General features: G+C 39.2%; 1 protein-coding gene across 1 annotated transcript in view; it reads right to left on the bottom strand.

Annotated features, from left to right (window-relative positions):
• Nucleotides 1-25,877, bottom strand: part of LOC139716660 (serum response factor-like) — a 33,961-nt gene that overhangs the window by 6,454 nt on the left and 1,630 nt on the right. Inside the window, exons 2-5 of the mRNA XM_071628189.1 lie at nt 23,981-24,247; nt 2,989-3,070; nt 1,733-1,900; nt 860-992 (exon numbers count right to left, since the gene is read on the bottom strand). Coding sequence (XP_071484290.1) covers nt 860-992; nt 1,733-1,900; nt 2,989-3,070; nt 23,981-24,247 — 650 coding nt within the window. The remainder of the gene's footprint in view (nt 1-859; nt 993-1,732; nt 1,901-2,988; nt 3,071-23,980; nt 24,248-25,877) is intronic.

A 25,877-nucleotide genomic window follows, 5' to 3' on the forward strand; every position in this document is an offset into this window, starting at 1 on the left:
GCAGTGATGCTGAATTCTGTATTATAAATCTGAATACACACAAACAATCAACACTACCATCATGGTTCCACAAACATGGGCATAATGACAAACACAATGTGAAAGGCTACCGAACAAGAGTGTTTCCATAACGGACCCTGTTGGTGTTTGTGGGCATGGACGAACAAGAGATACATTGTGGGGGTTCCATCTTATGTTTCATTTTATTTAGTCAGGCACAGTGGGGGTAAAAATGACATCGTGGAGTATTTGTCTATGGGAGAAAACAATGGGGTACTCCCACAAGTACCTATTGTTAGTTTGCCTGATATTATAAATATTGTTGGAAAGTAGGGGAGACATTATTTACTTCTGCCAAGGTTATGGTTTTGACAGTGTTGGTTTGTCTGTCTTTTTGCAAAATAACTTGAAAAGTTATGAACGGCTTTGGATTAAACTCACAAGAAAAGTTAATGACACAAGGAACAGATGATTAAATTCTGTTAGTGATCCAGATAACCGTCTGGCTCAAACTTTCTTTATTTTCATTTTTTTTTAAGGATTCTTCATCACTGGCAAATATGGCATACAAACCGGGGCATTCAAGCTGCACATATTTGAGGTTTGCATATGTGCGCACTAAGCATGCACTCGAGGTGCAGCAGGAAGCTAAGGTAGAGACATGAGAACGGATTCTTAATCAGTGGGATATTGGGCCATTCTCAGCATATAGAGATATGTGTTAATGGGTGGAAATGAGCTGCTTGGTGGAGGTATGCATTCTCCAAGTGCTCTTCTACTTTCACTGAATCATCTTTATTCCCAAACTCAGTTTTTCAGGTAAAAGATACTCTACACACATTATTTGCATGGCAATTACCTGTAGAGGGTGGGTGCTGCAGCAGGGGTGTGGCTCTGGGCGTTAGCTTGGATTTGGACCTGGGGCTGTCCCTGGGGCTGGACTTGGAGCACACCGGTGGTCTGTAGAGCCTGGCCCGGTGTCAAGGCTTGACCTAACATGTACAAACACAGATAGGAACATGTGAGACTTTAAACCAAAGTTTGTTCTCACCCTGGCATCGCTTTCCAAATTGACATTTCAGTTGCACACTCTATTTTGTTTACAAGACATGAATCCACCTTCCCCACTATCTAATATCTACACTGTCTGTCCATGAGACAAATACACACAATATCGCATGCTGGTCTCACATATCTGTTTATCTGTAATTCAAGTTTACATCCATCGGCATTGTGTGAAATGTATACTTTGTGCTATTGTGTATTTTACAGGATTTCATGCACACAAGGGAGGGCTGATATGTCCACAGCTATTACAATATGTGTGATCTCTATTCCGCTCACACCCAAAATATTTTTTTTTAAAGACAGGGAAAAAAAGGTCTGTAACTCCACATCAAATTCATTGCGGGAGGGTGGGGAAGCAGACCCTCTCTACCTTACAGCCTGTAACTACATGTACAAACTCCGAAATGGTGTTGCTGCATCACAGAATATACTATAAGGAACCTAAATCTATTGGTATTTGAATGCAAGCACCACATGTAAAGTATCTTTGTTTCTTCATCTTTCCTTCTTTCTTTTCTTTGCATAAAGATGTGATGCATATCACCAGCTACGCACACAAATTAAAGTCCACAACATTACTGAGTAGGTCTTGTTCGAGCACAAAAGGGTGGTTGAGGTTAGATGAAATCGGGGTTGGGGACTGGGAAAGGCATCGATTGGGTACCTGTCGGGGAGATGAGGGTGGTAAAACTGGCCACCTGCGGCACTGCTGTGGACACGCTTCCCGCTAAGCTGGAGTTCACCTTCGCGGCATTGGCAATCTGTGCGGCGGAGGATGTGGGCAGATATGTCGTCATGGGAAACGTGTGGCCAGCCCCGGTCAGTTGAAGGCCTGGAGAAATGGAAGAAAATGAGAGCCAGAAACTTGAGAAAGTGGTCTCCTTGTAAAACAGCTCACTGAGAGACCTGGAACAGCAGCAGAAACAGACAAAATAATATATTCCCATATACCATTACTGAAGGTTTCTTGACTACTCATTATATCTGTGCGACAGGTTTCCAAGTTCAAGCCACACACACTATTCACTGGTATTACATCCAAACATCTTTCATCATCACAATTCACATGGGTCAAAGGTCAGTTTTGCACGATACAATTACATCCGAGCAGCAAAATTCATTGATACTGAAACACAACAGGATCCAAAGGGTCCTCTTGATATTACAGCCTGTTTAGCTCTCAAATGTATTCTAAGAAGTTTGAAACTAATGAAAGAGAAAGCTCACAGCAACTGAAGCTTATTCATCTGTCAGACAAGATTCACATGACATTTCAAAGAAAACATTAGGGTCACTACAGGTCTTTGACTCAGAGAAATTGGCTAGGAAGCGAGGGAATGTCATACATTTGAAATGTCAACCAACAGAAGACAGTCTACATGTACTTGTACATCAAATCCAAGGCAACTGTTGGATGAGAGCAATTACTGAACTTGTGGGGGAAAAAAACATAATTTGCTATCAATAAAATGATTTACAGTCAGTAATAATGGCTGGAAAAGCTGATACAAGTATTACAAATCCCTTAAAGTCTGCTAGCAATAGTAGCTGTCATTTCTAGTGAGTTAGGGGGCATGCACGGCACGTCACTGCTGTGGTAGGGTTTGAAGAATCTCCCCAAGAAAGGTTAATGACATGTTTGAAAGTTACAATTCCCACATGGTCACATGTGCTAAGATGAGAATAGTCAGGTAACCGAATTTTTACTCCAACAGCCATTCTTTTTTTTTTTTGAAAAATGAAGAACGGCAAGGCCAAAGGACTATCAAAAAACAGGAGGCATATAGGAGGTGAAATTTTCATTTTGACTTTTCCCTCAGTATATGCACAAGTACTTGTCTCAAAATTTCCAGCGAAAATCCATAAATGTGAAAAAAGCTTTAAGTTTTTTCTCTACCGATGCAAATGCCTTCTACATACTTGTGGATGCACTTGTGTTGATGTTGGCATCTGCTCCAGCTCCTGGTATGTTGGTCGCTGTGAAGAGAGCTGCTTTCCCCTCCTGAAATGAAAAAAAAAGAGAAAAAAGATAATAATTCAAATAAAAGTTGAAATTGGAGATTCAAAGAAACAACAATAGCAACGAGATATGAAACTCGTCACGCTGACGAGTTAGGTGATACGCTTGGGGTCATCAGGTGTCGGTCATCTGTGATCGACAAAGAAAAGAATGTGATATAGGCACCTTGAAGTTATATTGAGCGTGCATGCAAAACCGTTTTTCTAACCACTCGGCCACGGGACATCCCCGGAAACAGTCAATGCCCACTCTACAATCGTGGCCGCGTGAACATGTATTGCATTGCTAGACGGAAATGCGGCCTTGTAACGACTGATGTCGCTATGCCATTTCTGGCAACTTGGGAAAAATACGCGCCGTAGACATAAAGCCTATAATCGGCTGGTTTTGATACCTTGCCTTTAACCACAATTTTCAGTGTGATGACGTCATCAAAGTACAAAACAATGACATGGTCTTGAAAGACAATTGTTCAAAGTACAACACCTCCGTCGTCGTCATTACATACTATGATCGGTTTGACAAAGTCAGCCTGCAAAATTTTGCAGCAGTCGAAGCAATGTGGTCTCCAACACAAAAAAGAGGGATATGGTGTGTGTCTGTGTGTGTGTATAGGTACGTTTATATACGAACGTGATTTCTACATGGACGAATATGTAATACAAAATTGAAGAAAAAAAGTAAAATAGCTAAGTATTTTGTTTCGTGATCTTGTGGGGTTCGAACCCGCAACCTCACGTTTCTGAGACGTCGCCTTTAACCACTCGGCCATACGTCTCGGCGAGAAATTATGAGGAACGTAAACTTATGTATGTGAAAGATGAATCGGGAATTGTTTTGTCCACATTCCATTCTCATTTTCAGTTTTAAACTGCAAAATTGTCAACCTGATGATGAGATTTCAAAAAATAAAATGCATGATTACTGAAGCTTATTGTCACAGCTACAACATACTTAAGTTTCAGAGGAAATGAAGCAAAATCAGCTGAGATAAAGGTGCTTAAACGTTGTCAAGTCAATGCATGGTTTAAAAAAAAAATCACCTCCCATAGACATAACACGTAAACTTGTCCGATTTGGCATCTTTACCTTTAATCACAATTTAAGGTATGGTGACGTCATCAAATTTCAAAACCATGACTTGGACTTAAAAGGCAAATGTTCAAAGTACAACATATATGAATTTGGGATAATATTGAGCTTAAACAACGGAGATACGAGCAAACGAATGTCAGAAACAGTACCTCAAAAAAATTGATTCCACTTTTTTGATTTCAGATGATGATATGATGACGTCATAATGTATTTAGGGAAATATTGATACTTGAAACGTTATTTTCAATTCATATGCTTTTGTAATATGCAATAAAAACATAGGGTCACCTGACGTTTTAAAGAGCTATGGCGAAATAAACAAAGACATGTTTTTCGCTATATTTCCACATAGACGCGCACACGAAATTTCAACTTTGACGCCAGCGCATTCCTTTGTTATAGGTCAAAATTGATCGGAAATCAATGGATATTGTTACTTAATGTATCAAGAATCCAAATCTGTCAAAAAATGTGCGTTTTCATGTTGCTTACGCGGAAATGCGCGGACGGACGCGAACGCGCGGAACGCTTAAAATTGTCTGAAACTTCGAGATTTCCCATTGGGAAGTCGTTTTAAGCATTTAAAAACTTTGACGCGCGCTAATGCGCGCGTAATGATGTCCTAGGTAATTAGCATTAAAAAGTAAGATAGAGCGTGACCTGAACTTTATGTCCAACGAAAATGATACAGAAATGACCTTTAGTTATGAAGTTATGATCGATCATGTAACATGGTCCGAAACTCACAAAATGGCGCCTAGATGACGTCATAGATATGTTACTGTCATGAAAACCTTATTGTGGCTAGATATTGTCATGAGACATGTTGACTGAAAATGTCATGTTATTTCGTCATGTCAATGTTGAGATATTCACGACACAAAATGTGCCAGAAAGAAAGAAGAATAAAAAGAAAGAAAGGAAGATTTTGACAAACACAATAGGTGATACGCTAAAAGCGTATCACCTAATTACTGCATGCAGACACTAATATCTTTTTTCAAGAAATATATGCAATGACACTGTCATATCGTGGTTGTTGTCCAGTGGATAAAATACATTGATCCAGTGTACAGTAAAAGTCCTGTCACTACCAGCAGCACTGGCTCACGAACAATATCAATGGAAGTTTGAGATAGTGGTGCTTTGAGGGTTAATGCACTTTTTCTTTTTCACTGAATTCATTGACAGCTTTGTTTCTTCTGTCATCTTAGTATGAAGGGAACTTACCTTTCAGAGAAAATATTTTTGAAAAAAAATCTAAGCTGATAAATATATGCAACAGATATGCAGTTTTTCCAGCAAAATCAAAAGAGTACTTAAATAAGCCACAATTTCAATGTGAGTCACTTCATACTATGCACTGGAGGACTTATATGAAAAGAAAAAACCAGCCACCATGAATACATTCATCAAAGCCTTATCATTAACAAAACTATGCCATCTTTGCTGAAACTCTGACATTAATGACATCCTACGATGTCACCACCAAGCTACAACTTGAACTCATCTGACGCACCAAGTGAATGGAATGTGACAAGACTTCAATTGTATTCACACTAGCCAAAGTCTGTTTTCTAGGCTGGATCTCCATTTTTTTTTTGAAATTCTGTTTCAGGTTCAGCATAGAGCCTGCAAAACAATGCAGGTTTTGTTGTTGGTGGTGGTGGTGGTGGTGTGTTTGTTTGTTTTTTTGGTCTCTCTTCAAGATGTAGAAATTATATCATAAATGTTGTGCGCGTGTACGCAGCATGCACGTAAATTTTATGTTACAGAACTGACCTAAAGTGCACAAGCGATATAGTTGGACCCCAGCAGAAGTGGGATAGAAAATAATCAGACAGACAGTATGCAGCATAAACAGACTAGCAACCATTTTTTCAATCAGTTCGAAGCAGCCTGAACTTTGGGCTGTAACACACAAAGAGCATTACAATGTACCAATATATTTAGGTGATTGACATTTTCATTCATTTTCAACTGATATGTGGTTTTTGATGACTTGGGTTTATGAAATGATATCAAGTTTTCCTTGGGACATATTTTCCCTTTGCAAAAAGTAATACTTGGTGATCAGACTAAAAAAAAAAAAAAAAAAGTATGAGAAACAGGTACTACCATTGGCATGCAATATGTATCACTGCCTAAAGATGCAAATTTCTTCAAATGATTGAAACATAATATTTGGGAATAATGTAAAAGAAAATATCTCTTGAAGAGAATGTTGAATTTTACAAGTAAAAGTGAAATGTTAAAACATATCCAACCCAAAAAGGCCAATGAAAACAGGTCTCATAAATCCGGCGTATTCATACATGTACATTGTATGACTACTGAGTTGTTCATATGATGAATTTTTGGGATTCATTGCTAACTCCAGAAGTGATACTGCATGAAGTCTGTTAATGAACTCATCAATCCCTTTAAAACTACACTGTAATTTTTAGAATGATAACTATCAACATTTACAGGTACTAAGATGTAAATCAAATGTATGACTGAATTATTTTTCATTCATTTCAGAAACACAGATTCAAATAAGATATCCAGAAACAAGGGTCTGTCACGATCCTCCCACTAAAAACAGCCTCAAGCAGGTAATAAAACCATTAAAGTGACATACAAAAGAACACAAACGTGGCTGTAACATCAGTTTACAACATTTATGACCTGCCAAAAATGCGTGGTATGGCAATTATCCACATATTCCAACTATTCTGTCCACCTCAAACTTTCTCCTTATCACCACGGATAACTTGGCAACCGTCCCCTATCAACGTCATCAGCCCAGAATAGCTTTTAACTTCCAACAATGCAGTGGGTCTATTCCGTCCCATATATGCTGGAATGCCATATATGCGACCGGCCGCGCTCCCCGAGAGCCGCAATTGGCTGGACCGCTCAATTAGCATATGGCAAAAGTTGCCAACGGCTTCTTCATTTGGCATCACACATCTGATGTTGAATTCGGGAGAGGCCAGCAGAGAGACAAAATTCCTCTTGCAGAAAGTCTTGAATACCGCAGTAACAATATTTTGGTCAATTATCAAAGGGATCGAGTTTGGACCAATTTCTTTACTGGCATCAATAGCATCACTGGCAGTATGGGGGAACATTTTTAAATCTGCAAATGCAGTCTCTACAAGGTTTGATATCACTGAAATGCCACAAAGGAGAAAATAATGCACTCATAATTCTGGGAAAAGGATGGATGTGCGCTACTACTACTGTAGTACCAATTTCCCGTTTAGATGACATCAATGGGTTCTACGTAAACATGAAAGCAGGAAGCTTGAATGATGCTCAATGAGGTTTATGTTTAAATGTTCCCACTCATTACCTTCAATTTAGTGTTCACGACATAGCACGCCTTCCTGTGTGTAATAGTTTCTCAAGAGCAATCCCCAGTTTAATTGGTATACCAGAATCATTTCCAATAAACATTTAACAACAGCCTCTTTTTCTAATGCAATCCAATCTTTTCTTTTTTCTATTTTCCCACACTGTTTACTGTATGCACCATACAGCATATTAAGCAAATGTAACTTTTCACAAATAGGGCCTTCTTTACAATCACAAAAGTGGTTAACTTCACGATAATAATGGATAACAGCACTGGACTTCGAAATGTGTTCATGCATGCCACATTCATGTGAGCATCAGAGCAAAAAGTTTTCATGTGTTATTAAATTTGCAAATAGCATCAAACTCGCAAAATTCGCGAAAATAAAACTCCTGCAAAATATACAGTATTTTGTAGAGAGGCTTTGGTTTTGCAGCAAGTGTGCAGCTAACTACAGTCACAGCAGGTGTTGAAAAGACATAAGCTCCTCATTTGATCCATCGTCTCAAAAGCATTATGTTTCCACGAAGCTCTAAGTCAAATTTATGAGTCAAATGTGACACTTTGACCATGAATTGAGTGTCGGGCTATATCATGCGCACTAACTCTCATTGTCAGTGTCAAAGAACACAATTCCTCTCATACCCCCCCCCCAAGTGATGGGAATCATTTGCCATATGTTGTTATCACATGAGTTCACCTTTGCCCACATATTCCTGTACTTTATGACTTAACAGCTTGTTCATGAGACCATTGTCGCTGTTTTGCTGAATAGCACAAAAATTGATTAAGAAACAAACAGAAGGGCACAAAATTTTATGTACCGAAATTCTTAAAATCTTATTTGCAACAATCCAAGAGAATCTATTTGATAAGATAGTAATGCCAGGGTTAAAGGGTTACACTCACGGAAAGTTAAGACAGTTAAACATTTGTAAATCATCCAACTTAGCATACTACTGAATATTTACAATGGCTGTCTTACAGTAGCTGTATGGATCCGACTTTGCTTGCAGGGACATCTGTTTGTTTTATTCATAAATAAAATCAACTATTGAAGCATTTATCTTTGAGTATAAATGGCAAGTATCACCTAACACTTACTTGGAGGACAAAACAAAAACAAAAACAAAACAAATGTTCCAGTATTAGATCTTGAGTAGAACTTTGGTGGAAAATATACATGTTACATGCCTTTCTCAAAACATTCTGTACACAGAGTATCACATATTAAAGTGACAACATGGTGAATATCAAGATGATAACTTTAAGGTGCCCCTTGAGAGCCATGTTTGATTTACTCATCAAATAAAACTGTCCTTACTTTCAGAATACGTATGTCAGTGTCCCTCCACACTTGAACTGATCTTTGCTTTCACACATCACTTTCAATACCTTCACATTCTCGCGGTAATTTGTCTTTGAAATACATGAGGACATGCAAGAAGAAAGTTGTGGAATTTGTAAAGTCTCACATGTTGTGATTGAATATTCATTGCACCAAAATTTGCAATTGAGTGAGGTGCTGATGACATCATTTAAGTAGGCCTACTTTACATCACCATGTTCTGATTTCACACCTTTAGATAATGGCATGCTTTTGAGAATTACAGCAGGTGCGCAATTTACATTCTTACACAAATGTATTACCCCGCAGTATTTCTCAATGCACAGTAAAAAACAGAAAATGATAGTAAGTTGAATGTCTTTTTTTTCTCTCTCTCTCTGTAGGCGTGTCTTCATCAGCCCGAAGTTTCAAAATAGCGCACTATCTTGCGGTTATCAAACTAGTCCGATGTCAAAATAGCGCGCTATCTGTGTAGTGAAGACGCAAATAGCGCGCTATTTGATCGGGAAAATTTCCCCCAAAATCTTGGTCTAGTTCGTCAACTAGAGCGCTAATTCGTGAAATAGCGCGCTATTTTGGGTGCGTCTCCATCAGTCCGAAATTTTCTTGATCCCTCACCGCTTCTGGTTAGCCAGCTGGTAATGGAAAGCGCATGTACAAGTGTGTATAGTACATTACACGCACGGTGTATTCAAGGATTGTGTACTATAAGCCTACTGTTGTTGTCATCTTTAAAACCAGGGAGGTGATTTCTCTCACCTCCCTATTAAAACTCAGTGCCGTGCATGCTAGCTGGTTTTTTTTTTTTTTTTTTTTTTTGTAAACTTCTTCTTCTGGTCCACTCTACCTTAGCTGAAGATTCTCGCAGATTGTGTGCATTTTGGATTTGTTTAAACACTGCAATTCGTTAATTTCATATAAGATGCCTCACTGGACAGAAGAAAGAGTAGCGTTATTAATATCCCTTTGGAGAGAATTTGCTGTACTGGTTGTAGAATCGTACATACGGTTATATAGGAGATTTTGAGCGGGGAAATCCACTATCGAACCGCGAGCCAGGCAGAGTAATATTGCAAAGTGCGCATGCGTCAATTTTCGGACTAATTTCTCGAAGCAGGCTGTTCGAGCTGATGAAGACGCACATTCGCTGTATCGGGCTATTTTCTAAGACCGCAAAATGTCCCGCTAGTTTGAACTTCGGGCTGATGAAGACACGCCTTATTTTTTCTGAAGGAAAGTCATAACAACCAAAACAACAATGCCAAACTTCACAATGCAATACAATTTGTACACCAATCATGATGGCAGTTGTATGCAGATTTCATTCAGCCAATTAGATGCTCATACAAACGGGTTGATTCTTTTCACTGGAAATGAGTTTTTATGCCGTATTCTGTGGCACAACTATGGCTGAAGGAAGAAAAATGTGAAAGCACAAACGAGTGAGGTGAAATATACCTGTCTCAAGAAAGTGTAAGCTTTTTTTCTCTCTCTCTTCTTTGTTAATTTTGTTTTTCTGCAGACTTGACATCACACTGAATCTCTCAGGGAAATCTATCTTCTCAGATGGGGCAATTCTTGAAATGTGCCATATGGAATGTTTTTAGACAGCCTCATACAAATGCTGTGAATCATCATCATCATCATAATCATATTTGATGCACAATCAAATTGTACACAACATAGCTGTGATTTATCAAAAGTGCTTTGATTCTAAAAATCATCATCTGTATGGTACACTCGAGTCACTGAACGTACGTTGGATGATTTGTGGATGAAGGGATTGGATCACGCTATTTTGCACAGTCATGTTGAACAAAGCATTTCATCAGAAACTCACTGAAAGTTAACAGTACCTGCAAACACAGGTAACATGCAATAGCATGACATGCAACAGTGATTTACAACATCTGAACAGAGTGTGCAAATACACAACTTGGCTCTGAATGAGCTGATAATGATATGAATTGGGAGAGATAAGAGAGGAGGGGAGGGGGAGGGGGAGGGGAAGGGGGAGGGGAAGGGGGAGGGAAGGGGGAGGGAAGGGGGAGGGGAGGGGGAGGGGAGGGGGTGGGGGGAGATATTTAATGCCCAGAAGATAAGATGGAGGGAAATACAAGGGAAGGGAAGAGCTATTCAATACAAGGAGCTTGCCCTCATACAAATAAACTCTTCAAGAAAACCAAACACACAAACACACACACTACATGAGGCAGAAGTCCACAAAAGGGGGGAGGGGGTTGTTTCACAGCTTTGTTTTACCTAAATTCACAAATATATTCCATCATAAATATTTAGAGAGTACATACAGAGAGAGAGAGAGCAGGGCTGGAACCAAGGCATCTCCGCCCCACAACCCCCCTTGCATTCTTCCCCATCTGAGATGTGGGCGCAACCCAGGACCCATGACCATATAAGGAAAATGTGTTCTCAAACATGGTAAGCTCATTAATCAGTGAAGGCAGCTGATGATAAACAGGGGCTTCCCAAGAAGTGAGAAGCTTGTCAAGGGGAGACTGTTCCAAGGCAGTTAGTGACGCACCAAGCTGGAAGGGGTGGGGGGGGGGGGGGGGGGGGAAGGATCCCGCAGAGTTGTTGTTGGGTTTTTTTTTTTTTTAATTCAAATACAAGACAAAAGGATATCTCTCTCTTCTGTATGCTTCTTTTCATCAAACTTTGACAAATCAAATGGGATACACCTCATAACTTTCTGAAATCCCCATTTTTAAATCTTAAAAAATGCATGTATATTTAAAAAAATACAAAAGCAAACACTTTTTATGAATGCTGGAAAGGAGCACATCATTATGTTGTAATAGCATGCATTGATATACATATCACACATGAACAAAGAGCAAATTAATTCCAAGGTATTCATTCAGTGTACACATTTATTCTTCTGTTAAATCCCACTACAACACTGAGACAATGCTAACACATCTTTGTATTGTATTAGAACAATAATGGTTGCAATTATTTCAATTCTAATGTGAATTGCAGGTTACAACAGTTCTCAATTGGGGGAAACACAATGTAACTCAATGTCAAACGAGGACATTCCACAATACCGGTACTGTTGTTGTAACTGCCAAAGAAAGCAATGAGTGGTAGGTGAAAAGTACTCTTACTGAGGTCAACATGAGGTATAATTAATCTACTATCTGCTGAGAGGGAAGGATTAGACCGCCCAGTCTCTCTCCATAATTTCTAGGTCAGCTAATGACTGCAAATGAGTGTGGCATAGTAAACACTGCACTAATCACGACCTATTCGGCTGATACCAATCTGATTGACTCGCTGAGTGGCTTTTTAATCGGCCACAACCCCTTGCGCAATCCATCACGAAATCCGCCGCGGCTGGGTCCCTTTCAGTACGGCTCACTTTAGCGTACAGCGTGCAGCAACCCCCCCACACACACACGTAGCCACGCCCCATCCCGGGCCCAGGCGCCGCCCCTCGCAATCCAAGCAATCTGAACCTCGCTAGCACGGCCACACATGGGACATGTGCAGCGCCCCCTCTGCATTCACTTGTGACGTCAAACCGAGTGGGGGAAGGACGCAGACACCCAATTGTATAGTCCGCACATGAAAGAGCGCCAGGCATTCCAAGATGCGTAAAGTCATCTCTGGCATGATACTATCATCACTATACTCTTTCTTGCGACCACCACGAGTACGGCGCCGAACTATTTTAAGATAAAGACGTCATCACACCCACAGCACGTGGAAGAGGGCCACATATATAGATACTCCTCTTGTTTATAAACACTAGGCAGGTCCGTTCCTCCGGGGAATAAAAGTTGAGGACTGGAAGAAGCCTACGTGCAACTGCCCCCATCAGACAGGTCTCAAGAATCCACACGTTGGAATGGCATTTTCTGTACATGTTTACGAGCACATTCCCTCATAACTAGCATTCCTGGTCCTTTCCTTCTCCCAAGAAGATTCAATGAACATGTTCACTACATGGTCATGCTTAGAGCATCGCTCATATGAGCCATGCTCAAAAAAGTTTGCATCTCTCATGTAATAATGTCACACACACTGTACAGGCTGCCACAAGCACATCAGGCTGAGTGACTTTACAGGGACTACCCCATTTTGTATAGAAAATGCTAACAAAAGCAGATATGTAAAGCCAAGGAGGTTCGAAAGATGGAGTTACAATACAACTGACTATAATTATTCAATCAGCTGTCAGTTTTCTATGGATGGACAAAAGAATTCCACAGGTTCATTTGTGCCTTTGATGTGCCATGCTTGAAGCTGCCATCTCTCTGAGCAATCTGAAGATTCATTTTTAACGCTAACATAATATCGGGAATATGCTGCTCGTTTTAATCAAATGCAATGAAATTTCACCTGATGATAGAGCATATAAAACAAAAGTCAATTCTGTTCGAAAATATGTGCAAAAGTGTAAATCTGAGCTGTATTTTGTGAAAGTGTTTAAAATTTTACCCTCATGGAAAACCGGTTTTATCACTTTTCTGATTATTTCTGCCAAATGAAACTAATATGGTATCATCTTCAAGCATAGTTCTTTATAAATTAATATGTCAGATTAGCGTCCAGACACGTACAGTCGAGTAATTTTGATATCTATTTCAGCAATATTTGAGCAATTTCTATTCGTGCACCCCCGTGCCTTTACCATTGTCTACTGCCCATCATTTGTAAGTAGAGATAGTGAAAAGTAATTACACATTGTACCATCACAAAGACATATCTTCCTTGGAAAGTGGCTGGTGATTATGCAATGAGACATGAGTCAATTCAATTGTCTTCGCATCTGAGCGGCAGATCCTGTTTGACACATACTTCAAATATTTTTGAGTGGCAGCTTCGAGCATGGGATCAAAGCGAATACGACTGTTGTGACTCCATGACCCCGTTTACAGTGCGGGGCGGGGCTGGGCCGAGCCGCGGCCGAGCCGAGGCCAGGCCCCGCAATTTTGTCCGTTTACCCTACCGGGCTCGGCCGTGCTTTTGATTCAAACCTTTCAATATGTTGTCGTAGCGGCGCTCTGCTTGTAAACAAATGCTATTTGGTATTGTCTAGTTTTCAGACCCTTTGCCAAATGAATTCCATGGCGACGAAGTCGCCGTTCGGGCAAAGGCCTTTGCCAAAGGAAAAAATCCTTTGCAGGACAAAACCACCTTAAACTATACTCGTTTTCGACGTTGAGGGGGTTAATATCCTGAACAGCGAAATAGTACAGGCAGAGGGTTTGGAAGCCAGACTAAAATTGGCCGCGCATTTGGCCTAGTTTGCGTTTAAACTGAGAAAAGGCCGAGCTCGGCGGCTCGGCCGCGACCACCTCCAGAGCGTGGCCAAATGCGAGGCCAATTTTGGCCTCGCATTTGGCCTTTTGCGCGTTTACACTGATGGGCTCGGCCGCGGCTTGGCCACGGCCGAGCCTCGCACTGTAAACGGGGTCCATTACTTGAACCTCCTTGGTAAAACTATCACCTTCCTAAATCTTCAAACTATATTTTTCCTACACCTTCAAACAGGCTATTAAAGGGACTGTACAGTACTGGTTGAGGTGAGAATTCAACTTGCAACGTTTTGTGAGATATTTAGAAACCACTCTATGCAATGTTAAAAATCTTACAATTCTAAGGGGAATCAAAAGTTTATTTGATGAAAATCGGTTTTGAAATGGCTGAGATATAGTATCTAAAAACAATGAGATCCTGATAAAAGTTGTGGCAAGTCAATTTTATTCTGATTGCATTTTTGGATATATATCTCAACCATTTCAAGGCCAATTTTCATCAAATAAATGCTGAATCCTTCTTGAAATTACATGGTCTTTCATTTTTCATAAGAGGTTTCTCATTATCTCACCCAAAAAAAAAAAATGTTATATACCTAAATCCTCACCTCAACCAGTACTGTACAGTCCCTTTAATCACTGGTCAAGCTTATCTGTCATCTTGCTTCAAGATCTCTTTATCTATTGTAAAGTGTGTGAATAACCTAGAGTGAATGCACTACCTAATTGAAGGCAAAACATGTCATGTAAGAAGTTCATCTTCAAGCAACAATGTACTGTACCAAACTGTAATTATTACAGAACTATAAATAGAGCAGTATTAAAGTGCTGTAAGTTTTGGTATAGGCATTTACACATTCATCCTGGTCCTACTGAATTCCTCCCTTTTTTTTAAAAAACAATTTACTTGGTCTGAACTTACAGGCAGTGTATGCCAACATATATTTTGGAAAATAATCTGCATGAGAGCTTTTAATGAGTCAATCTGCAGCAAATTACATGGAAGTTTAAAACTAAGAGTCATCCTGTCGCTCATACCTCTTCATGCGCGATGTCACTTTAAAAGAGAAATAACTAAATCAGTGCATACAGGAAAAACATTGGGAATATAACGCCACAAAAAGGCAAATAAATTCTCCTCTATTTCTATCTTATGCTTAAAATTACAAAAATAGTAACTTTCCAACTTTTTCACTAGACTTGGGAATGATACATGTACATAACACATCCTGTATTGTGAACATTTTGCTTGAAGCCAATAAATTGTTCTTTTTTTTTGTCAGTGGATGAGGTTCAGTTATCATTTCAATTCCTTAAAAAATTTTCTACACTGGTCAAACATTGTATCATTGTTCCCTTGCGATTGCAACTTAAAAGTTTTATGATATTGCCCACAGACCTTTTTTCTTTAATTGACCTTCATTGACCCCTAGCACATTGGTCCAATAGAATCAAGTAAAATAGCTGTTGGTTGGGTTACCATACGCAAAATCTCGGAACTCGGTTGCGATTATTGATACTGACGCAGCATTTTGCATAGATATTCTACACCAATCTCACTTCATTAGGGATAGTGAAAAATCAAAGCTTTTACTGAAATATCTAGTTTTCCTCTTTGTTGGTGTAGCCACAAAAATCAAAAACTATTTTTGGCTGCACAGTAAATCATTCAAGTTTACATTCGTAATCCACTTGTGTGAGATTGTGGCTAGTAAAAGTCTGCAAATGAGGAAATTCCCAGAATACAATACCAACAACTGAATATCCTCTGAATGAGACTACTAAGGCAACAAGGAAGTGGCTATTTTCTTTTTCTTTTAAGTGGTCTCTTCAAGCACGGGGATGCTGCTGTTTTCATTCTAACGAAACATAACATGCACTTCTGCATAATCGAGAAACAGAATATGGTGATGGGATAGGCCTTCTCTATCTCTTCTCTTTCTGTAATGTATCTCACTATCTCTCCCTTTCTCTCTCACCCTGTCTCTCTCTTCTCCCTCTCCTCTTGAGATATTTCTATTATGTAAATCTCTCTCTCTCTCTTCTTCTTCTTTTTCTCCCTCTTCTCCTATCCTTCTCTATAGAGTCTGTCTATCTATCTATCTATCTATCTATCCATCTATCCATCTATCAATTCTATTCTTTCCCATTTTTTTTCATTCACTTTTCTTCCGGCGTACTTGTGAATGGGACATGAGTCATGGCGGATGTCTCTGTCAGGATTGCACCCTCCTTGTTCCTTCCTCTCAATTCCAATTCATACTGGTTTTCCTGTCATTGACATTTTGACAAGAGCGAGGAAATGCTACGCACACCTACGCACAGAGTGGACGCATTATCAGGAGGTAAGGGGGGGGGGGGGGAATCCCTCCTTTTATGACGACAACGGCTTGGTACGGAGAAAATAAACACAAGTAGTTCTGATTACAACCAGAAGAAAAGATCAGCAAATGGGGAAATCCTGACATTGAATACGTTCGATATCGATTCACATGTTGCATGTGCATATGTGCAGTATAGTACATTAGCATTTTTAAAATCATTTATGGGGCAGCAGGAAGTACTGTCACTGTGTATATCACACTGTGGATAAATGAACACTTTTCAAGCTTGCTGAAACAAGAAATATTGGTCTGACTATTAGACTAGGGTGCTTCATATATGTGCTTCTGAGCAACTGCAAGCTTGGTAAAAATGCTGGCACAGTGACATGTATTGTGACACTTTTTTTCCCCGTCATTCGCTTGTTTTGTTTTTGTTTTGAATTTTACTACTATGAGACACCATATTGTACCACGAATTTCTCAAGAGATTTGTATGTGTTCTGTGCTTAATTAAACTCATTAAGATGACCAAAGAAGGTGACAGGATGAACATGGATGGAGAAGAGTAAAAATAGCTGCTAAAATCATATGCAGATAAGTGTCAAAGTGCTGTCTGAGGGTACTTTACTCATATTTTTCAGCGCCTTCTTGGGTAATATTACGATAGAGAGCAGGAAATTAGAAATGATAAAATTGGGCCAAGGTTCCTTTTCTTCTCTGGCGTCAAGTGCAAAGCAACACTCTCTCCCTTTGTGATCCTTTGGAATGAGTTGTTGAGAAAGTAAAATCACCGTTAAGGCAATATACAATGTACAAATACACATACAATTGTAGTACGGCTTTCTTGCACACACCCAGCCTGCAGTCTGTGTTGTTGTTTGTTTTTAAACAGTTATTTATTTAGGTTGTTTATTTGAATTTCAACTACACATGTGTGGTAGTGACTACAAAATCCGTTACAGAATAGTCTAGCCTTTATGCCTATGGGGCAACTGGAAAGATGTTGGTTACCCCACCTCCTTTGTAGCTATCATCCACTACTGATCTCGTCAGTTTGGCACTGTGTGTCCCATGGAGCTATAAATTACACTTGAGCACTATTCTCTTCTACTACACACCATACCAGAAGACCAGAGAGTACTAGCAGTACTGGTTTTCAATTCATACAGTATAAAAATTATTAGCAGAGGTGTCATACACTTTGGCAGTCCAGTAAAGCAAGCTCTTGCAGTTGGATGGGCAAAAGGAGTGTGGCTGCATGAACCTAATGGTCTATCAAAATATAGGTCACGGTCAGGGAAACTAGTTGTGACAGGGTTGATATCAACAATAACTACTTACAAGTTACAGTGACATTCACTGACATAACTTCAAGTTATCTACATAAACTTTGTGATAGCGCAACCCCAGGGAGATTAAAAACACTGGAGAATGTGTGAATAGGCGTGTCTTCATCAGCCCGAAGTTCAAACTAGCGGGACATTTTGCGGTCTTAGAAAATAGCCCGATACAGCGAATGTGCGTCTTCATCAGCTCGAACAGCCTGCTTCGGGAAATTAGTCCGAAAATTGACGCATGCGCACTTTGCAATATTACTCTGCCTGGCTCGCGGTTCGAAAGTGGATTTCCCCGCTCAAAATCTCCTATATCACCGTATGTACGATTCTACAACCAGGGAGGTGAGCAGTACAGCAAATTCTCTCCAAAGGGATATTAATAACGCTGCTCTTTCTTCTGTCCAGTGAGGCATCTTATATGAAATTAACGAATTGCAATGTTTAAACAAATCCAAAATGCACACAATCTGCAAGAATCTTCAGCTAAGGTAGAGTGGACCAGAAGAAGAAGTTTACAAAAGAACAGCTAGCATGCACGGCACTGAGTTTTAATAGGGAGGTGAGAGAATCACCTCCCTGGTTTTAAAGATGACAACAACAGTAGGCCTATAGTACACACATGTGATCCTTGAATACACCGTGCGTGTAATGTACTATACACAATCACTAGCTGCTTGTACATGCGCTTTCCATTGCCAGCTGGCTAACCAGAAGCGTGGGGGGACCGAGAAAATTTCGGGCTGATGGAGACGCACTCAAGATACCGCGCTATTTCACGAATTAGCGCTCTAGTTGACGAACTAGACCAAGATTTTGGGGGAAATTTTCCCGATCAAATAGCGCGCTATCTGCGTCTTCACTACACAGATAGCGCGCTATTTTGACATCGGACTAGTTTGGTAACCGCAAGATAGCGCGTTATTTTGAAACTTCAGGCTGATGAAGACACGCCTAATAGGCCTACTCTCAGAGTTTACCTTTAATATTCTAATCTTAAAGTTTACTCAATGCTCTTGACCACAAGATTTCTTGCAGCTATATCATGGATGCCTCATGATAAGCCAATGAGGGATGCACTCAGCATCATAGTTTTAACAGCCTATCAAATAGCAGTTGTCATCAAGCTCACTTTAAGCCTGACCCTGTGAGCACCTAGAAATTTTCAGCAAATGAACGGAGAGAAAAAAAAATTAATACCGATGGGAATTACTTGCACACATTTTTACATGTACCCTTGCATACACTTTTTAAAGACAAATTCAGGGGGGCGTTTCATGAAGGAACTTGTCGGATAAAATATCTGACAAGTCAATTATATCCGACAAGTTTTTAGAAATTCTTTAGTCTGGGGGGCATTTCATGAAGCATTTTGTCTGACAAGTTGTCGGACAAATTGGGCTCTCAGCCAATCAGATGCAGGGATTTCAATAGCTTGTAACAGTTTGTAAGAAAAATATCTGACCAAAATGCTTCATGAAATGCCCCCCTGATTGGCTGATTTCTCTAAACTTGTCGGATATAATTGACTTGTCGGACATTTTATCTGACAAGTTCCTTCATGAAATGCCCCCCAGGTTGATTATCATGCTTCTGTGATACTGGTTCTACCAACACAGGCCTACCCTAGCAACACTTTATACCAGACATAATACCATGAATTTTGAAGTATGACATCATTACGAGAAGCATTATTACACTCATGTCTTCTCTTTCTTTCATACTGGGGCTTTTAATGAGACTTCTACTTAAAGGGAACGCAAACCCAAAGAGCAATGTGAATTGAGTGAAAGCAGTAACATTAGTAGAACACATCAGTGAAAATTTGAGGAACATCGGGCAGTCGATGCGAAAGTTATGAATTTTTAAAGTTTTGGTGTTGGAACTGCTGGGTAAGGAGACTACTGGAGGTTATGACGTATGAGTGGACTACAATATAAAGAAAATATAAAGGGAATTCAACGAAAATTCATTATTCATGAAAATGGCACATTCCATTAACTTGATACTGACATATGTTAGGGGTAGCACTTATTCCCCCTGCTTTCTGAAAGCGGTTAGTCAAGTACTCGTACTTGTGGAATTCCTTTTATATTTTCTTTATATTGTTGTCCACTCATTAGTCATAACCTCTAGCAGTCTCATCATCCAGCGGTTCCAACACCAAAACTTTAAAAATTCATAACTTTTGCATCGATTGTCCGATTTTTCTCAAACTTTCACTGATGTGTTCTACTAATGTTAATGCTTTTAGTCAATCCACATTGCTCTTTGGGTTTGCATTCCCTTTAAAGAAAAGAAGAGATATCTACACATGTACATGTAATTCACTAGGACTTAGGAGGAAAAAAAAAACAGGTAAGGTAAGAGAAGGAAGTTCATGACTTCATAGCAAATATGAAGAAATAACAAAAGAAAAGTGCAGAAAAATAAATCATCACCTGACAACCATCCTATGGAACACTGGAGCTATGCGAGACATGGCTCCCTCAAGTTCACTTTTCAAAAAATGCCATCAAAAGAAGACAAAAAACAGAAGCTGAATCTCCCACAAGAAGAAGAAGAAAAAAAAATGCTATAAAAAGAGGGCAAAAATACAGCTACTCTAGGGTCATGTGTTCTCAATTACATATGCAACGTGCCTGCATGCCATTATGCCAAATATGGCAGAGAAGGCTTGTGCCTACAGCAGGGTGATGGACATGACCTGCTGCCAGGCACATGCCAGGGCTGCCATAATTGGGGGAGCAGGCCTATAAGGCATGGGGCTACCCAAACAAGGCCAGGCGGGGTCAAGAGGCCATGGCCCTTTTATGGCACACGCCAGGCAAGCACATCCCTCTCAATGGGTCTTGGAGGAGTGAATCTCAGGGCTGGCTAAGGGCGGGCCTAGTGTCTATCATCTAGTCTTGGCTTGGCAGGCAGTCTTGAACTGGTGCACTTCCTCAACAGTGTATCCATTGTGCCAGGAACAATTTTAATTCTGTTATATTCACTTTGCAAGTATAACATTCTGTTTCATCGTTCGATTCTTGTCATCAAAGCATGTAATACAGCAAAAAGGTCACATGTTTCCGTCTATCATTATATCTTGGTTTCAATGAAGATTCCTACATGTAGGCCTACATGTACATTGAGGATTCTGCTGATAGGAGATCCATGGAACTACAACTGTACAGTCCATGAATATAACAGATAGCTTTTGTAAAGATTGGGCTGGGATTATAACACAGCAAAATTTTAGTAATAAGGAGTGTTTGGACGAGAAATAGCTTGTACTCTTTTTGAATAACACATTACAGAATGGACTGAACACCAATTTTAAAAAAAGGAATTTTGAGGATCAGTAAAAAAAATTAATAACAAAAGTAAATACTAATATAAGGAAGTAGAGCTCTCTAGGGAGCACAGGGCTATCTATGGTGGAACTCATCACATTTGAACCCTATTAATCAGCATTTCTCTCAAATTTCTAAGGGAACCTCAAAACATCCTCATTTTCATTGTTAAACTCTGCATTTTGTGCGTCTTTAAGTAATGTACACTATTCAAATAATTAGAAATGCACATATCCATTGTATTGCTAAAAGATAATTATTATTTTCTACATGACTTTATCCACGGTATGAGAACTACCTGGGTTAAAGCATTATGTGGTAACCTGAGCATTATGGGTGAGCTTCGCCCACTCTGTTGATGATTTCTTTGCTACTCATAATTTCTTCTAATTATTCTGTTATGACAGGTGAAGGATGGGTCACCCATTCGATCTGTTAAAATTGTTGCTGTATTCTCTGTGAGACTGAGACAGGATGGCGTCGAGCAAAAAGTGAGATCCTTGTTTCAATTAGTCTATGTCCATTCTTTCCACTTGGGGGAAGAAGAGAAAAAAAATGGAAGCCTATGATCAGGAAGTGCACAAGGGAAAGAACAAGCCACATATTTGTACACATGCATGAACATTTCTAAAAAAAAAAGTCTTGTATACATGTACACACATGATCGAGGTGACGATTCAGCTTGTAACGTTCTGCGAGATATTTAGAAACCACTCTATGAAATATTAAAGAGCATACAATTCTAAGGGGAATCAAAAGTTTATTTGATAAAAATCAGTTTTGAAATGACCGAGATATCTAAAAACAAGGTAAAACAAAGAGATCCCAATAAAAGTCGTGGCCTAATCAATTTTATTAGGATCGCTTTTTAGGATATCTCAGCCATTTCAACTCAAGGCAAATTTTCATCAAATAAACGTTGAATCCTTCTTGAAATTACATGCTCTTTCATATTTCATAAGAGGTTTCTCAATATCTCACCAAATAATGTTATAAACCTGAATCCTCACCTCAACAAGTACTGTACAGTCCCTTGAAAATCCCCTTTGACATAGTAGTATCCCTTCTCAGCAGTCAGCACTGCCATCATGAAGGAATCAATTATAAGTCAGTAAATTTGTTTTTATATCTTACATCCACACACACAAAAAAATGAATATTTCAATCCATGCTATGCTATTCCCTCACCACCCCCCCCCCCACACACACACACACATACACAAAAGCCGAGTTGCAGTAGGTGAGGTTTCAAAAAAAAGCGCTTTGGGCCTGAATTAGCAGACTACAGTCTACCCCACAGTGAGTGCCTGTTTGGGTTACACTGATATGCCTGCCCAGCTTTGACAGTTAGTCTTGCCTGCTTGTAACAGTTGACAAAATGAATGGAGTTAACTGACCCCCCTGACAAAGGTGAACAGCATTCATGTTGTAAATCTCAACAGCCACCATTCACTGAGTGATATTCACTGTTGTGGTTCATAGAGGAGATTTTCAGTTTTTATCAACAAATACTGGGGAAAAAAAATCCCTAAGCATTCATGGCACGTGTATTCTCCAGCTGCCTGAAACAAAAATGATAAATCTCTTTTAAAATATACTAGAACTTTGCTTTGTTTTCCCTTATTCTCTTTTACTTATTTTCAGACAACAGTTTTATGAACAAACAATAGATGCTTGCCCACATACACAAAGTAGGCGGAGTTACATGAAAACTAACAAGCAATCAATCAAGAATACAGGATTTTCACCTGTGCACAGTAAGCTGGCATTTCAATTTACAAATCAAAAAGAAAAAAAAGGGGGGGGGGCAAAAGACTGGTTAAGTTTGAAAGAGAAGCACTTCTGAGATGGGACTTTCATCTTGGTTTTTGTGGAGCATATGGACAGTTGCTAAGCAACTTTGAGGGACTGCTTTGTGGGGAGGTTACAATATGATTGTATTGTGAAGGTTAGCCAAACTCAGGACATATTCAGGTATCTGTAAAGTTTGGGGAAACGCACTCACAGCAGGCTCTTGTAAGCTGCCCAATTCACAGAAGAACTATCGAAGGGTTACAGACTTCAATAAATCTTTGAAGAGGTTCATCTGACTGGTAAATCTCTGATAAAAAGCGAATTTCATTAGTTAACAATCAAAAAAGGGTTACACTTACAGACTTCTTTTGACCTAACCTCCTCATTAACAATACAACATGTACAGTAGGATTCATATTGTAATATGTTTTGGTGCACATACTGTATTTGCAGATTGGCAAATCTAACAGGCCTGCGCTAATTATGGGTTTTACACTGCGATGGGCAGCAATAATATCTGCAGATTGGACCAATTTAAGGGAAGTTATCCCATCAAATGTCCGAGAAATGCTTTGCCTGTTTTTCAACATTTTTCTCTGTAACTGTTCTTCTGTACAGGATGAGATTCCCCCCATTTAGAGAAGATGAATCAAGGATTAAGAGTCTGGAAATATTCATAGGACACATTTGCTGGGCATTCAAACTCCCACAAAAGTGACAGAATGCAACCAAGTGGGTCATGTTGAACTTAAAATCAACTCATCACCGAAACAACAAAAAGATTTGTCTTACAATTGCATGACAGATGCATTAATAATACATGTATGATAATCAAAGTAACAATGATGATGAAGATATAATGATAATAATTATACTTAAGTAATTCTGATACTGAAAATAAAAGTCATAACATATACCTCGTCTGCATCATAGAAACCACTGGATACATCATACATATTGGTTTGTTTTTACTTGCCGGTTTTGCATAGAGCATAAATGACTGTACTGGGTCATATTGAAACAGAACAAACCTTTGCATTTAAGGCTTCTTCGTCACTGACTTGATAGGAAAGCTCTGTCTCCTCGAAGCCTGTCGCACTCATGCGTTGGTCTGGGTTGTGGTGGTGATTATCCGAAGGGATGTCGGGAGAGTTCAGGCAGGTTTGAATCAACGCTTTCCCGCTCTCGCTCGTGATCATCGGCTGCAGCTTGCGTGTGGCAAACGTGTAGACATGCCCTGTTTCACTGGCCACTAGGAGCATTACTTGGGTACCAGTCAGCGTGGAGAGTTCATATGCCTATAAGAACAAGTGAACAGCCCGGTTTCATACGTAATCAATCTCTCCGGAGCAGCCAGGTTTTTACTTGTGACATGGCAGGAGATGATACAATGTACCAGTGTCATTACAGGAATGAAATCAGTGTGACTGGTGATTAATTAATCTTTCTAAAGCAGAGTGTGAGACTGAAGTCAGCCTGCTAGCAGTGCCTACAGTACAATGCATGGGTGGAAATGAAAAGGGTCTTAAGATTAAAGGACAAGTCCACCCTTCACATACATGTGGATTGAGAGAATGCAGTCAATATTAGTAAAACTGCCACATCAGTGAAAGTTTGGGGAAAATCAGACAATCCGTTCAAAAGTTATGAATTTTTACAGTATCTGCACAGTCACTGCTGGATGAGAAGACTACTACAGTGTGTGATGTCACATACGTAGAGCGATATCAGGATTTTCAAATAAACAGAGAATTTCACAAAATTTTATTTTTTGAAAAAAGTGCACACTTCCTCGACTTGTCACTGATGTACGTTAAGGATAATATCATTCCCCCTGCCTTCTGAAAGAGGGAAGTTGAGTATTCTTTAATTATGCAAGTTGTAGTAGTCTTCTCATCCAGCAGTGACTGAGCATAAACTTTAAAATATCATAACTTTTGAACATATTGTCCGATTTTCCTCAAACACTCACTGATGTATTCTACTAATATTGCTGCATTCACTCAATTCACATGTCTGTGAAGGTGAACTGGCAGCTTACAGGGAATGCATAAAAAATATAGCCAGTACAGAGAGGTATATGACACAAAACTAATCAGAAACATTAAAAAAAGAGTAATTTGAAGTTAGTCTGCATCACAACATTTTCTTTATGATAAATACTACATCTTCATTTTGTATTCTAAAGGCAAACTATCAAGCCACAATATCAAATGTCAGTTCATTCATCATAGACGTATGTGGGAGGTAGGGTAGTAATACACATCTTCTGGGTAAATCATAAAAGTGTCGAATACAATACATTGTGTACATTGAGTGAAATGTAAAATTGTTAAGAGCTACATACGTGTACATGTACTCAGCAACTCTACTTGCCATTTCCTGTTGTTTTCATATTGAAAGGAGGAGCATCACTGTAAAACTAATCACTTGGGGGTGGGGTAACATGCAACAAAATAAAGAGATTGGAAAACCATTTGGGTATTGCAATATACTACACATACTTTGAGAAGCAGATGTATTGTACAGTCACAATTACCTGAAGACTGTGCCATGACATCCTTTGTGATATTACAATTGTACTTGCATGATCAATGCCTGCTTTGCTTTGTAACAAATAAACAAATAAAATACAATAAAAATAAAATATTATAGAGCCTTATCACTCACTTGTTTCCTTTAAAGAAAATGAAGGAATAAATAAGGAATAAATAAATAAATAAATAATTAGATAAATAATGTACAGCTAGAATTGTACAAATCTGCTTACTATTTATATCCAGGACATACAATTACAAAACGTTAACTCGAAACACAGTTTAAGGAAAATACAAATGTAACTGTCATTGTTGGATACAAAAGAAAAGTGCATTTAAAAACAAAATCAGTTTATTCCTTGACTTTACCTTGATTCAAAGTGATACATAC

This window comes from Diadema antillarum, unplaced genomic scaffold (genome assembly GCF_040938485.1).
Source record: "Diadema antillarum isolate AM-2024a unplaced genomic scaffold, OU_Dant_1.0 scf00000007, whole genome shotgun sequence".
In the NCBI taxonomy this organism is placed as follows: domain Eukaryota; kingdom Metazoa; phylum Echinodermata; class Echinoidea; order Diadematoida; family Diadematidae; genus Diadema; species Diadema antillarum.